The 15,391-nt window shown below is 58.2% G+C and overlaps 1 protein-coding gene across 2 annotated transcripts in view; it reads right to left on the bottom strand.

Annotated features, from left to right (window-relative positions):
- SMOC2 (SPARC related modular calcium binding 2) overlaps positions 1–13,614 on the bottom strand; it is a 158,075-nt gene extending 144,461 nt beyond the window's left edge. For both annotated transcript variants that reach the window (XM_061428586.1, XM_061428587.1), the window contains exon 1: positions 13,349–13,614. In XM_061428586.1, the coding sequence (XP_061284570.1) occupies positions 13,349–13,432 (84 nt within the window). In that variant the 5' untranslated portion in view covers positions 13,433–13,614. The remainder of the gene's footprint in view (positions 1–13,348) is intronic.
- Positions 13,615–15,391: the final 1,777 nt, after the last annotated feature.

The raw sequence follows: 15,391 nt of genomic DNA, 5'->3' as shown, positions 1-15,391 counted from the left end.
GGTTCATGGGGTCGCAGAGAGTCGGACACGACTGAGTGACTGATCTGAACTGAAGAGTCCACCACAAGGCGAGCAAGCGGGGGAGGAGTCAGCACGGGGTCACTATGAACGGGCCCTGGATGCAGGAAGAGGCCCGCACCCTGCTCCCTACGTACCCCCACAGAGTGGGAGCCCCCACAGAGCGGGAGCCCCCCACAGAGCGGGAGCCCCACAAGCTCCCGACAGCTCACCTGCTGCATCATGCAAATCCTGAGCTCTACCGACAGGGGGCTCTCAGTTACAAACGAGATCATCACGCCTTGCTTAACTGCAGGCCCCCCGCTTCCCACTCCTCCACACGGGGTAGCCTGTCGGCTGATCCTGGGTTAGGAAGGCTTCCTCGTGGAGGAGCTGGAGTCTGTAGAGACGAGGGGCAGGAGCAAGCAAAGGACCACAGGACAGGGGCTCACCGCGGGCTCAGGCGAGGCCGCCAGAGAAGGAACCGCAGGCCATGCCCGCCCTCGGAGCAGAGCGGGCAGGAGGTGCGCTCCTGGAGGACCCGTCCAGCCCAGGACCCGCTTCCCTCCCAGAGCAGGACGGGGTGCAGCCCAGGTCACCCCCGTCCTGCAGCCCGAGAGGCTGAGAACCGGCGGCTCACCCAATCCCCCGTGAGCGGCAAAGCCAGGAACCACAGGCAGAGTGTTGGCCCCAGACCCCCAGACGCCGGGAGGTGAGCCCACCACCCCCGGGGAGGCCGGCTCTGTCCTCCTGCTGCGACCCCACGTCTCCTGAGGACCAGGGGTGGGCGGTAAGGAGGCGTTGTCCCACACCGCACCAAGCCCCACGTCCTGGTCTCAGGGCCACACCCGCAGGATTTCACCATCACGAGGTCCCACCACGTCTCTTCCAAACAAGAGCCCCGCATTGCCCTCAATTCCACATCAGAGCATGTCCCGCGACAGGACGTCCAGGGGGCATCAGAGGACAGCAAGCCCGAGGGGAGGGAGCCAGGAGCCGTCACGGTAGCGACGCAGCAGGCGCGGGAGCCCAAGGGGGCAGAGGCCTCGGAAAAGCAGCGTCTTCCCTCTGCCCGACTGCCATCCAGCGGAGTCCCCGCAGGCCTCTAGGGCACTCAGCTCCAGGCAGGAGGCCCGCTGCCCTCCTGCCGTGGCCCCCCACCAGCTCCCGGAAGCGGCCAGCAGCCTGTCCGCAGTGGCAGACGACTCCCACCACACGCGAGGCTGCCCTCCAGCCTCCTCCACCTCTGCCAACTGCGTCTCCACGTCATTTTGTGATTCAGAGTGAGACTGACCTTCAGGGAGTCCAGTGGGAGGGCTGTGCTCACCGCCTGTCACCCCCCCGGCTCACCAGGACCCGCTCCCCTGAAAGATGGGCCTCAGAGGGGGCCACGCAGCGGCTCGGGTGGCAGCTGAGGTTTTGTTTCCTGGGATCTGCTTAACCCAAGGTCACACGTGCTTCTGTTCAAGCAGTTTAGGCATCTGTTTCACCAGACACCCCGACGTGAGGGCCTCAGGAGACGATGCTCATGAGCCGGACAGGCACCCAGGCTGGACTCCACCCTCCCGAGCTCTGTGCCACGTGCCCTCTGAGGAAACGCCAGGGACAGGGAGGCGGACAGCAGGTTCTCACGTGCCCGCCCGGCCCCACCAGGTCTCCTCACGGCTCTCATCTCAGTTCTGCATCTCCTCACCCAAGCCCATGTCTCACACGCAGAAACACAGAGACGACATGCAGTAACCGGCCATCGAATGGCCCCCTGGGCTGAGTGCCCTGCCTCTCCCAGCCCGCCCCCCACAGCATCACAGCTGTACCACCAGCCCCCCATCAGCCCTGCACCACTGCTGCCCCGGAGCCTGCCTGCCCCTCTGCTCTGAGACCCCGGGAGGCCGCCTGGCTGCCCAGCCCAGCCCCTCAGGGCCCTCCAAGCCCCCGGGAGCCCTAAGGGGGCCCTTGCCCTCCCAGGTCCTGAGGAGGTCCCCTGTCCACTGGGTGAGTCTTTGCACAGGGTGCCCCCAACCCCTCCCCAGGGCTCAGCCTTCGGGGCCACATTTCCAACAGGGATGTGAGGATGAACCCTCCCGGTCCCGACCCCTGTGCATGGCTGTGTCTGCTGGACGACAGGACCCGTGATGGCTGCATGGTGACAGCACCCAGCCGAGAGCTCGGTGCATCACTCCTCTGAGAGCGTCCAGACACACCCGTGTGCTGTGAGATGCCTTATTTACCTGGTATGCACCGGAGCCCCCCGGTCCCCAGAATGGGCACTAAGGGAGCCCCAAAGGCAAAGTGACGGACGCTAGGCTGCGCCCCTCCTCATCCTCAGGGCACCCTGGGGCATTCTACCTGCTCACCTGTCCCCCCGACCCTGGAAATCCCGAGACAGCGGGGGCAGCTGCCCCAAGAACTGGGCTCCCACGACTGCGATGCACACAGGGCTGTCTTGAGCGCTCGGTGAGACCCAGACCCCCAGAAAGTGTTAAAGGAGAACAGCGGGAAAAAAGGGATTAAAACAAAGTCTGATTAGGATCTGGCTTTGAACCAAGTCCTGGGTTGGCTCACATCCTGTCCTGTCTCAGACCTTGCAGCTCCTGGAGCCCAGTTCTCCGCCCTGGTGTGGAGGGGAGGCCGCCCGGCTGCGGCCCCAGGGCCAGGGGGAGTGACCACAGGCCAGGGGACAAGGCTGCAGAAAGTCTAAGGGGTCAGACAGAGATAGAGGGAGAGAGACAGAGAGGAGAGAGAGACAAGGAGACAGACAGACAGACAGAGAGGAGCAGACAGAGAGACGGGGGAGAGAGACAGAGAGACAGTGACAGAGACAGACAGAGAAAGAGACAGAGAGAGAGACACAGGGAGACAGAGAGAGAGAGAGACAGAGAGACAGGGGGAGAGAGACAGAGAGAGAGACACTCTGAGGAGGGACAGAGAGAGATTAGCCTCTAACTCTACCATTTCCTGACCAATGAAATTATTTTATCCTTTCTTGTGTTAAGTTTGGGGGAAGAACACAAAGGTCAGGGAAGCTCCCTGCAGCTCTGGCCTGAAGCACCAACGCCCCAGGAAGGGAGGCCGGCCGGCTGCCCCCCAGGCCTCAGCGTGCATCTGGGCTGCCCTCAGGAGCCCCCCACGTCCTGACCTCTGCACACGTGGGGGCCACAGAAGTGAGCCCAGAAACAGGACTGAGCATCAGCTGTGTCCATGCCGCACTGCCATCTGGGGGCTGAGGGGCGATGCCCCCCCAGAGCCCCAGGAAGCCCCCAGGGCCCAGGGCCGCCCACGAGGGGCCACGCTGAGGCCGGGCTGGGCCTGGGAATGAGCGCCAGGTTCTGAGGGGGTCACGGCCGCCAAGGGGCCTCAGACCACAGGCGGGACCCGCCTTCCGACCTCGAAGGTCCATAGAGGACCTCCGGCCACAGAGACTGGCCTTCCTTCATCACATAAGAAAGAACAAGGGAACGAAGCCTCAGAGAAAGGCGCAGGTGGGGGGAAAGGGGACAGGGAAGGGGGCCACTTAGGACTTTCTACACCCTCTCAGATCCTTGCATACAAAGAAATGTCAATGGTTTCTGGCCAGAGGTCAGCGGTAAGAACTCAGCTGGGGGGTGGGCCTCACCCTCCAGGACCCTCCCCCTACAAAGCTGGGCTGCAGAACCTACGGGGGGAAAAGGCTTGGTTGGAAGATAGGCCTCGAAAGCCTGAGGACCAAGTGTCTATTTTCTGCAGTTGATGTTCTTCCGGGTTAAGATCCGTCATAAATGGACATGTGTAAGCACTTCCATTCCCAGAGAACACTGAAATGGGTATCAGCTTAGCCAACAAGTAAGTGAAGCCACTGCTTTAAATAAAACCGGTTTACTAAATGATCAGACATTGCAGCAGAAAGGAAGTCCCATCTGGCGGGCAGCCAGCCCCGCAGACAGCGCGGGCAGCTCCCCGAGTGGGGAGTGGGCCGCGTGGGCCCTGGGGGCTCCGTCCTCCAGCGCCGTCCGCCGGGAGGGGCGGGCTGCTCTCGGGCGCCGCCGTGTGGCCGGCGCGGGCACCTCCGCGTCCACGGCCGGAAGAGGCCCTTGGCCGGGAGCCGCACCTGCGTTTCCTGCGGGTGTAAACGGGTGTCAACAGCCCGAGATGCCAAGTGAGCGGAGGAAAGGATCCGGCACTCCACCTGGGTTTTATCTCTGGGTGAAAAGAAAGATCTCGTTTGGGCAACTCCCTGCAAAAGATACACCTTTGAAGAAGGAAGACCTGAGCCCATCATCAGTGGATCCTGCAAAGCCAGGACTGCGCCGACGTGTACGTTCAGGTCAGAGCCTCTCTGGCTTTCCTCACCCTCGGGCGCCGGCAGATATTTAAATGCATCACCCACGAAAGGAACAGGGCGGCTCGGCAGGGCTGCTGCCAGCCCAGGAAACAGCTCTCTCTGCCTTAAGAGGGAAGCGGGCAGAGTGTCGAGTCTGAACTCACAGCCTGGGTGCTGCCTGCGCTCAGGCCGTGCTAGATCGCACGTGCGCGTGTGGGAGACAGCAGGTCTGGGGCGGGGGGCGGGCTGCCCGGTGAGGAGCGCGCTGCCGGGCTCACAGTGGGCCCAGCACCCTCCGCCACAGTGTCGATTACTCTGTCAGGGGAAGTCACAGGTCGGTGGCCTTGGGAATCCTAGTCAGGGTTGGATCCTTCCCAAGTCACTGATTCTCGGGAGGGGAGGGGACTCCCTTGGGGCTCTTTCCTGGTGCAGGGCATGGGTGCAGCAGCTGGAGATGGCCCTGGTCTCACCTCCTGGGAGCCCACCCCTCTGGGTCCCCCCACAGCTCCACTCACAGGACAATGAGCAGCGCTTAGCAGATTTCCGTGAGCCAGAGAGGAGAGTTCCAACCTGCTACAGGGGTCAGGATGCAAGCCTAGTTTTAACATCAATGGCATATAAAACACCACTTAAAGGTTCTAGAAATTCCAAAAAAAAAAAAAAAAACCAGTGAGGAGGAGAAATTGGCTTAATGGAATCTCAGATTCACAACGTGACTTGGGCAAGTGGGCCACCACACACCAAGGGTGTGCTCCTCGTCTGAGATCCTGCCCCCGGTCCTGAGGGTGTGGACCAACCAGAGCTCAGAACGGAGCTTGGTTCAGAAAGCGGAGGGGAACACGCGGGGCCTTAGATGAGAGGGTGGGAAGGCAGGAGCAAGCGGACCCATGGCAGATGATGTCCAGACGTCCCTCATCCTCAGAGTCCTCCCGACACAGCAAGACAGGCTGGGGCCTGGGAGGAAGGGCCAGGTCAGAAAGACATGGAGGAGGTGCAGAGGGCGTCTGGCCTTCCCAGACCTCGTGACCTTCTTTAAATACCTACGTTAGCGGCCCAAGGACAGCAGACGACGTGAACTGTCGGTTCATCAGTAGATGGCAGTTTTAAAGATGATATGATTCCCAGCCTGCATTCAAACCAAGCCTGCCATCCCGTGCGCCCAGGCCCAAGGAGAGCCCTCCCCACAACGGATTCTCCTCCATTGTCAGTGGCGTTAATGCAGGCCACAGAATCTCACACCATCTCTCTTTGTAACATTTAAAACTCCCCGTGCACCTGTTTATCAAAAACAAAGGCCTCCCTGGCCGAGACATTCCTGGGCAAGGCCCCTTACGTCACAGTCAGTGTGGCCCCACGGAAGAAAGGGGCCCCCTCCCCTCCGCCACCGACAGGAGCAGGTCTAAGGGAGGAGCGGATGGCCCAGCCTCACGAGCAGAGTCCTGACTGTGGTCCTGACCTAGCTCTGTCTGTCTGTCCCTGACTCAGCCACTTCGCCATGAAGAAGCTAGCGGTCCCCTGAGACAGGTGGAGGAAACATTTCTGTGGCTGATCTCTGGGAGGGAGGCCAAGGCGGGCCTTGGTGTGTGTCTCTGCCGTAGAGGGCTGAGGGCACTTCCCAGAAAGGATGCTGGGGATGCATGGCTGCAGCCCTCACCCCAAAACCGGCCATGGAATCCCCAGACGCCACTCACTCAGCCGTCTTAACCCTGGAGTCATCTCGAAACTGAAGGACAGTCACTTCTGTCTTTCAAAGGCCAATTTTTTAAATTAATTTTAAATGTATTACTGTTTTTTTTTTAATTCTTGATGACACAAACCCAAGTACTCTGTGGAATGAATTAAGAGACAACACAAATGATACACGGTGTCCTTCATTTGGATCCTCCTGAGCTGGGTGAAATGGTGAGCACAGACCGAGTTTATCATTTTTTTAATTTCTACTCCACACTGAGCAGTGATTCTCATCAGTGGGGTGTCCTTCATTTGGACCTCCTGAGCTGGTTTAAAATGGTGAGCGCAAACCGAGTTTATCATTTTTTTAATTTCTACTCCACACTGAGCAGTGATTCTCATCAGTGGGGTGTCCTTCATTTGGACCTCCTGAGCTGATTTAAAATGGTGAGCGCAAACCGAGTTTATCATTTTTTTAATTTCTACTCCACACTGAGCAGTGATTCTCATCAGTGGGGTGAGTGTGTCTTGCAACTTGCACTGTGTGACTTACAACGAGTCTGTATTCGACTCTACCGTGTAATGTGAGGAGGACACCACAGTGATGTCCAAGCAAGGAGGTGGCCCAGGGTGCTCTGGGACCTTTCTTTGGATTTGTACATTTTTCTCAAATTTTAAGAAAAAGTGTGGTAGAGCAAAGTGCAGCCCTGTGGATGGAGTTCCCGTGAAGAGAGCTTGACCGGGGCCTGAGCTAGTCTGTTAGTAACCAGGACAGGTTAACCAGATTCAAGGAGGAGAAGGCAAGTCTGCGCCACATTCTTATGAAGATGAAGACGGGCCTCAAAAGTGCTTGATGAGAAAGGGGCAATGACATGTAAACCCAGCATCAGGGCTCGGCTGTGAACACACCTCAGAGCAGTGTTTAGAGTCGTCACGAGACTGCTCGATGAGAAAGGGGCAATGACATGTAAACCCAGCATCAGGGCTCAGCTGTGAACACACCTCAGAGCAGTGTTTAGAGTCGTCACGAGACTGCTCGGCCAGGCCAGAGGGAGCCAGGTAACCACGAGCTCACCGTCTGAGCTGGAAAAGTGGCCCCCCAAAATTATCACTCTGCCCACTCGGCCATGCACTTCCCATCATTCCTCAGGGTAATGAGAAAAAAAGAACATTTCTTACCCACTTTCACTGAAACAGAGAGATGGAGCTCCCAGGCAAGAGTGACAGGCCCCCCCGCCCAGCACTCGGCACTCACATCCGGATCAGACAAAGGCCAGTGAGACCTTCTTCCAAGGCCCCAGGTCCACCTCACGAGCACCCAGCCATTGCCAGCTCCAGGGGGCCGTGGGCTGGGCCAGGGAGGGTCTGTCTCCCCAGTCCACTGGGGGCTGGGATGGTACAGAGCTGAGCAGGGCAGGCAGAGGCGTGGGAAGTCAGATAGACTTCCTCAGTCCCAGGAAGGGAATCACGTGTCTGCCACGCACTCATCTCACAGGGAGGATGGACCCGTTTGTCCCTGGAGCCTTGATGACAGCGAACAGAGTCAACAAAGCAACCCCCTCGGGCCAGGTCAACCGACAGACGAGAGCATCTGGGGCCAACCCACTGATGAATTTGTTCTTTCAGCAGTGACGAAACCCAGCCAACCTGAGAACACCCCAAACGAGAGGGGCCTGACGGACTCTGCCGCACGTCCTCGAGTGTTCTGCGCCAGGGGCCAAGCGCACCACAGGGGACTGCCCGTCCGAAGCCTCCGTGCTTTCTGAGACTTCATATCACTGGGAAACTCTTTGCCAGCAACCGCACCACAGGTGACTGCTTGTCTGAAGCCTCCGTGCTTTCTGAGACTTCATATCACTGGAAAACTCTTTGCCAGCAACTCAAATGTTACCAGCTGGCTGGCCCCCCACAAAATAAACATAACAGATCTGCCATGGGCGTGTGCTCACCGAGGGGACGGGGCTGGTCACACACGCAGAGGGTGAGGGGCCTACCGTCCACAGTGAGCCGGCCACCAGGGCAGAGCGCGGCAGAGGGGCCCTGCGGATGCTCTTAGGGGAAAGAGTGTGAGGGGAAGGAACCAGAAACTTCTCGTCCACTCTCAGCTCAGACGGAAGCAGTGACAGTAAAGGCCACAGGAGAAGCAAAGGGATCAACTGTGATTAGGGCAGAGGCGTAAGAGATAGAGAGGAAAGGTGATCGGGGAAAGAGGAAAGGAAGGAGACTGCAGAGCTCGCGGTGAAGGAGGAGCACGTTCCCAACCGTATGGACGTTTCGCCTCCCCTTAAATGCCAGCTTCACTGGTTAACATCCCATTTTATGTCGGACATAATAAAAATCTGAATATGATTATAGTGTTACGAGTCGTTCTGAAAGGGCCTCCTATTCTAATGAGAATTTTAATTAAACTTGGCCAGGTGGTACAAGTTTCCATTTATAATCTTGTTTCTCGATGCTGACAATATAGATGAGAGTCACCATTTTACTGAGTTCTATTTATTTCTCTTTTATTACAAATCTCTGCTCTTTGGTTTTCAGCCTGACATTACAAAACCGCATAAAATGCCTGTTATTATCACTTCTAGAATAACCTCTTAGCCCACATGGAACTAGGATTCGCTTTCTGAACCCTTTCCTCCCTTGGGCTTCAGTTATTAATAAATACTCAATACATAAAGTGTTATTCAAACTCTCGAGATGTACAGACATTAAGAATAGGGTCTTGTCCCATTGGCTTCCCTGGTGGCTCAGATGGTAAAGAATCTGCCTGCAGTGCAAGAGACATGGGTTCCATCCCTGGGTCGGGAAGATCCCCTGGAGAAGGAAATGGCAACTCGTTTCAGTACTCTTGCCTGGAGAATCCCATGGACAGAGGAACCTGTCGGGCTGCAGTCCAGGGGTCGCAAAGGGTCAGACACGACTTAGCAGCTGAACAGCAACAGTGTGTCCCGTTACCAACGCCATCGACTGCTGCTGCTGCTGCTGCTGCGTCGCTTCAGTCGTGTCCGACTCTGTGCGACCCCACAGACGGCAGCCCACCAGGCTCCCCGTCCCCGGGATTCTCCAGGCAAGAACACTGGAGTGGGTTGCCATTTCCTTCTCCAACGCCATCGATTAGGGAAACATAAATGAACTCAGAAAACTATGACTGAATTTTTCTTCTCTAATGCGAGAATCCACCTGGAAGTTCATCACTCTACATCTATGGCTTGTAAATGTGTAAACAATTTATCTTTTAATTAAAAATATATAAAATGTTACCCTTGCCCTCTATTCCAATGTCACATTGCCAGTCTTAATAACAGCCTCATTCCAAAATCCTAGGCTCTCAGGAAGGCTTATTTTGATATAGAATTACTTAGAAATCTGTTCTGCTCTGAACCGTCACAACCTATGTTGGTTACATCAGTGCCCATTTACTGCACAATCTTGTTATAGCCTGAAGTTGCTTATAGTTTTATTTATGGTCTTGATTTCAAATCAGAATTAAAGCGACTCCTCCAGATGTTTGGGTTTTCAGTCGCCATGTAAATGGGCTTCTAGGTTGGAAAATTTTGATGATGTTTAGTTTCCTTTTCCTTAACCACCTCCGTGGTCCCTCTTCTGCTGATGAATGAAACGCAGCTCTCCCAGAGCAGCAAATGTGCTCAGAGCATTTGCAAAGGGAGAAGAAAAAAACCATAATCACTGCCTGAGAGCTGAGCAGACAGTGAAACAGTGGGGAGCAGGACCGTCCACGATCGCCCTGGAGCGGAGGGGGACCTCTGACCCCACGTCTCCACACCATCAACGGTAGACCCGTTTGTGCCAGCCGTGGCATATTTTTGTGTGGTTGCTGTTGCTCAGTCCCCAAGTGGTGTTCGACTCTCTGCGACACCATGAACGGTAGCCCACCAGGCTCCTCTGTCCTTTGAAGCTCCCGCCCCAACAGACAGCTCATCACCATGTGCTGGAGGCCCGCCAGGGGAGGCGGGAGGCCCAGCTGGATCGGCCTTGAAGGTGACCCAGCAGACGGGCAGGGAAGTCGGCACCCCGGCCCCCGCCCCCGCCCAGGGAAGCCTCTGGAACAGAGCAGTGTGGAGGGCCCCAGCAGGGCCTCTCGAATGAGGGTAAAGCAGAGCCTTGACGGTCAGGCTGCTGCGAAGTCAAGGAGAAAACACACACCAAGTGCCCCAGGAGCAAAGAAAGCTCGGCCCGTGGGCAGCACCCGGGGGCGCATCCTCCAGGTGGCCAGAAGCCACACGAGAAGCGAGGCCACTGGCCTCTGCCTTCTCAGTGGGGGCAGAAGTCCCGCACGCAGCTCCTCCCAAACGCTCTGAGAAAGGGGTCCCTGGGGGCACGGTGCCCCCCGGGGTCCCTGGGGGTATGGTGCCCCCTGCCCCTGAAGGAAACACCCAGGTCCGGGTTTGCGGCCTTCTGGCAAAGTCGGCACCGCTGTGCCCGCGACGGAGCAGAACTGCGGTCATCTGGACCACGTGTGAGCAGGCGACCGATACTGGAAGGCGCTCCCTAGGCTCGGGCATGAGCAGGATGGAAACCGGACGGGATCTGGCCCTCGAAGAAGGAAGGGACAGGTGAGGATCCCAGCAGGGGTCAGAGACACCTCTTGCCCCCGCCTGTCGACGGGAAAAGCACGCAGTTCGTGGAGGACCAGGCAGTTATGCAAATCCTCAGAGTCACAGGAATACACACCAAGGTGCCGTTTCTAAAGAATGACTTTAATGGGAAAAAAAAGGTAATTATTGAGCAAAGCAGATTCTCTTTGTCTTGAACACCAATTAGCAGAGGTGGTCAAACCCACCGACACTTGGTGGAGACACGTCCCCCAATGAAGACCATCCCCCAATGAAGACCGTCCAGTGCAGGGAGCGGGGGGACAAAGTCATCACCCAGGGACACCGGTGAAAAGCTTCTGACGCCCAAGAGGCAGGCACGCTGTCTGTTTCCACCTAAGGAGACAGGGTGGTGCAGAGCGGGCAGCCAGGCCAGTTTTCTCGCTTGCTGGTCCAGGCTGGCACCCCCACCTCAACAAACCTCGTGCTCCCCCAGAGTGGCGTGCTGTGCTCCACACCCCACGGACAAAACCACCATGAGGCCAGTGTCCCCAGTCCCGAGGGGCACAGCCACCTGTGGAAACCACAGCGTCAGGACCAGTGGCACGGCTGCCATCAGAAACAGGGTGAGTTACAAAACAGGTGTGTACCGCGTGCGGACACAGAAAGCCTCACGTTTAATCCTGGCAATGAGCTAAACAGAAGGCATTGCTTGATCACACTTTACAGCAAGAACACTGGTGATTAAGACAGCTAAGTAATGCTCCTAGGACCACACATCCAGAAGACGCCCAGTGATCACTCCCCAGCTCCCAGGGACTGGCGCTGTCTCTGGTTTATTAAAGACCAGATGTAAATCCTGCAAAGAGAAAGCCATCCCGCTGGAAACAAGCAATGACCACCCCCCAACTAGAAATCGGTCTGAAAAGAGGTGAGCACCCCAGAAAACTCCAGCACCTCCAACGTGCCCTCACGGCCCATCAGCCAGCTGCTTGATGTGCTTCATGAGGGGTGGGGCGGGGCGGGGAGCTTGCCAAGATATGTCAGGGCTTTAAGCTTTTCTCCTGGAGGCTGAAGCCACATGGCATTTTACTTGCAAAAATAGTTTTAAGGCAAGAAGTTTCCCCGGGAAGTGCAGCCAAAGGGGGCTGGTATGTGCATTGAAGCATCATCAGCTTCCGCGCGGGATCCGACGCAGCTGGTGTCACCAACACCCAGGAAATCCTGAGAGCAGCCCCAGGGAGGCCACGGACAAGGGCAACCTTAAAGCAAATGCTTAGCTTGTAAGAGTGGGGGACGGAAACGAGAAGAAAACCCACAGGGAGTGCAGCAGTTCCAATAACAAACACCCTATCCTGCTTTTCCACCCAGAGACCGACAGATCCAGGAGGCCCCCTGAGGTGCCATCTGCTCTGGGCACCTTCAGAACAGCTGTGGCCGCGAGACAGCCTGCTGCGAAAGACGTGCCGGGTCTCAGCCTGAGGCTTGGTCTCCATATCTCTGGGGCCTTGGATGCCCTGCCTGGGCGGCTGTTTACACAAGCGCGGGTCTAAGCCCATCATGTGTGTACAGATGGGTAGAGGAAGGGACACACACAGCAAGTCTTGCTCCGCCGCCCCTCTGCGGAGATGAAAACCCCACACGGCCGCTGAGCCTGTGGGAACCTCCTCACGATCGGGTAGGCAGTTTCTAATCTACACGTCATTTGTGAGACGCAAGGCAGGGACCAGGGCCGCCCCAGAAGAATTTTAGGTATGAACCGTGAACTCACTAACTCCTTCCCCCTGGTACTGCTCGAACAGGGGAAAAAAAAAAAAAAAGGCTCCGGGCCGGCTTGAGCTTTGCTGAAAAGCAGACCCGACCACAGCCCAGCTCACCCGTTGGTATTTTCGATACAATAAACGCCTTCAGGACGGTCCTGGGCACTTAGAAGCATCTCTCCACCAGAGGTGTTCTCTCTCCCTGCGTGTTTTCTCAAGCACTTGTTCAAAAACACATTTAAGTGGGATGTTTTCGTTTCTGCAGATTGCATTAATTATGGGTTTGCAAACACTGCAAGCCCACGAGGTCTGCCCGAGCCGGGGGCTGGGACACCCGGGCCGGGCCGGCGGCCGGCGGCTTGGCTCGGTCCCTGCGCGGCGCTCCGAGCTTGGCACCGCGCAACGGTGGCCGGGCCTCGCTGAGAAGTCGCCGCTAAGAAAGCAAACCCGGCCGCGGTCAGCGGGGTGACCCTGGCGCTCGGCGCTCCCTGCCCTGGGGGCCCAGGGCCGGGGAGCGTAGGACGCGGAGTCCCCGGGGCCCTCCCACTGGCCTCTGCCCGCTTGGACGAGGGGAAGCAATCTTCATGTGTCACGGCATCTGCTGTCTCTAAGCTCACGTCCCCCGGGAGGGTCGGGCCCAACCTGCGGGGCCCAGGAGCCGGGCCCCCTCGCCCGCCCGCCCCGCAAGAGCCGTGGGGTCCGCACCGCGCGCCCAGGGCCGAGCCCGGGACGCACCGAGCCCGGTGGGCGCCGAGGCCCCGGCAGAGCCGCCCTCGGACAGTCCACCGGGCGGCGCCCTGGCTCCCGGATCCTGGTCTTCCGCGCGCGACCCTGGCCCTCGTGGGGGGCGGCGAGGGGCCCGCGGAGCACCCCTTGCCGGTCCACCCGCGTCGCGGGGACCCCAGAAGCCGCGCGCGCCCCGCGGGCCGCCCAGGCCCCACCTGCTTGGGCCACGCGGGCGGGAGGGTCACCTGCTCGCGGCGCCTGAGCGCGGCGGCCGGAGGGGCCCGCGGGGACGCGGCCGGCCCCGGGCAGGAGGCGGCGCGCCCCGGCGCCGCGGGCCCACTCACCGTGAGCGCCGAGAACTTCTGCGCGGGCGCCGGCGGGAGCAGCGCCGCGAGCAGCGGCAGCCAGCAGAGCCGCGGCAGCAGCATGGTGACCGGGCGCGGCGCTCTCCGGCCCCGAGCGGGGCGCGCGGGTGGCACTCGGGCGGCGGCCGCGGAACCGGCGGAGGGGCTGCTCGGGTCCTCGTCCCCAGCGCTCCGGGCGGCCCGGACTCGACCAGCTGGCCCCGGCGGTCCTCCGCGTCCTGCGGCGGCCCCGGCTCCTGTCAAATAACTCCCGAGCTTCCCGGATCCTCCTCTGCCCGCCCTCCCCGCCCTCCCGTCCCCTCCCCCGGCCCCACCTCCAGCGCGGCCTCTGCGCCCCGCTCGCTGGGCTCCGACGCCCGCTCCGCCGAGCGGCCGCCGCGGGCGCGGGTCTGAGGGACCTGGAAGTGGAGGGGCCCCAGGGCCGTGCTGCAGCCTGTGTGGGTGCTGCGTGTGCGCGCCTCCTTCCCTGCACACGCGCGGCCATGTGCACACACGCACACAGATGCACACGGGCGTCCACGCTCTCTCTCGCGCGCGCGCGCAAGCCCTGGGACAGCAAGATACACTTCGCCCTCCCATCCCAGGGCGCTGATCCGGTCCTCGCAAGACCGGTCCTGCTGGCCGATTCACCCCCCAGAGCTAACTGGAAGCCTAGGTCAGTCCCCGTCACCCTTGGGGCCCTGGACCTCTGGGCTCTAACGCCACCTCGTCCAGCCCAGAATTCGCCTCTCAACTTTGCGGGTGGATTAGCTGGCTCTCTAGTAAGGGCAGCTGTGAGCAGGGCACCCAGCGCCGTCCAGAAGGTTCAAGGAGGGTGGCATCTTTGCTCACCTTTACACACGTACTTCGGCTCCGGGATCTTGGGGGACCTAGAGATCTGGAGCCTGACTTGCAGGAAACCAGGACCTGGGGCAAGTGTGGCTGGCGGGAACGTGGCTGCTCTTAAACCTTTTCAGGCGTTGATGAAGCCAGCATAGGGGGTGTAGAGGGTCCAGACTCCTTGGTGGAGACTGATGGGAAACCAGGAGAATTTTGCACGCCCAGACTCTGGACAGTACCCATTGCAGACAACATTGCAGAAATAGTTTCTCCTTGGCTTACAACTCTACAGGAGAAAGCCCTGATTCTAGCTCACACAGAAAACCAAGGGAGTGAAGATTCTGGAGAACAATGCTTCCACTGACTTGGTGGAGCACCGAGAAAAAGAAGAAAACAGAAAATCCAAATCTGACTTTTAATCCCATGTTTAATCCGAAGCTTTGGCAGTGCGTCGGCGGCTGTATCAGCAGGCTCCGGGCCTGACCCTGAGACAAAGCCTGGGCTGTTCCAACCACGGGGTCCCAGGCTGAGGTGTTTTCCGGATGAAAGGGGCAGACGCAGGCCCATGGAAAGATGGGGAGGAAATGTGTGTCTTCTCTAAAGAGGGCTGCTCTGTGAATTCTCATTCAAATTCCAGAGCCCAGAAAATCTATTAAGTATTATACTTAAACACATTCCTTCTGGCTTGAGGGCTCAGAAAGAAACTATAATAAAACCGGGACTGCTCTTGGGTCCGAGAAACAGGTGAGCAGAGCAGCTGCACATGGTTAAGTAACTAAGGAATGCTATTAGGAAACGTCCATAAAAGTCGAGGGAAAATACAGAGTAAACACTGCATACTGCTGATTCTAAGATCACCCAGAGAGGAAAATTTGCCTCCAAAACTGACGTGAATCCTTCAGCATTCGCTGCCAAAAATGCTGCTTTTACTTCCTGCTTTACTGAGAGGACTGCAAGCTGATAGCTTACATATTTGTTTGTTGTTGTGCACTTTTCTGTAGAAGTCAAAAGATGGAAAACACGTTCATTCATTCACCCTGACAACATCAAGAGGAAGAACAAAAGCAGAAGGCGAGTGGCTTAGCCGGACCGTGCGAGCAGCAGAAACGGGACCAGACCCCCAACGCCCAAACCTGCCCTCTGCCTTTTCTCCTGCACCTCCTCTGAGGCCCAGAGAAGCAGGGCGGGAGTGGAGGGAGCCAC

This window comes from Bos javanicus, chromosome 9 (genome assembly GCF_032452875.1).
Source record: "Bos javanicus breed banteng chromosome 9, ARS-OSU_banteng_1.0, whole genome shotgun sequence".
NCBI lineage: Eukaryota > Metazoa > Chordata > Mammalia > Artiodactyla > Bovidae > Bos > Bos javanicus.
The sequence above is the reverse complement of the archived record's forward strand: the minus strand, read 5'-3'. Positions and strand labels throughout refer to the sequence as shown.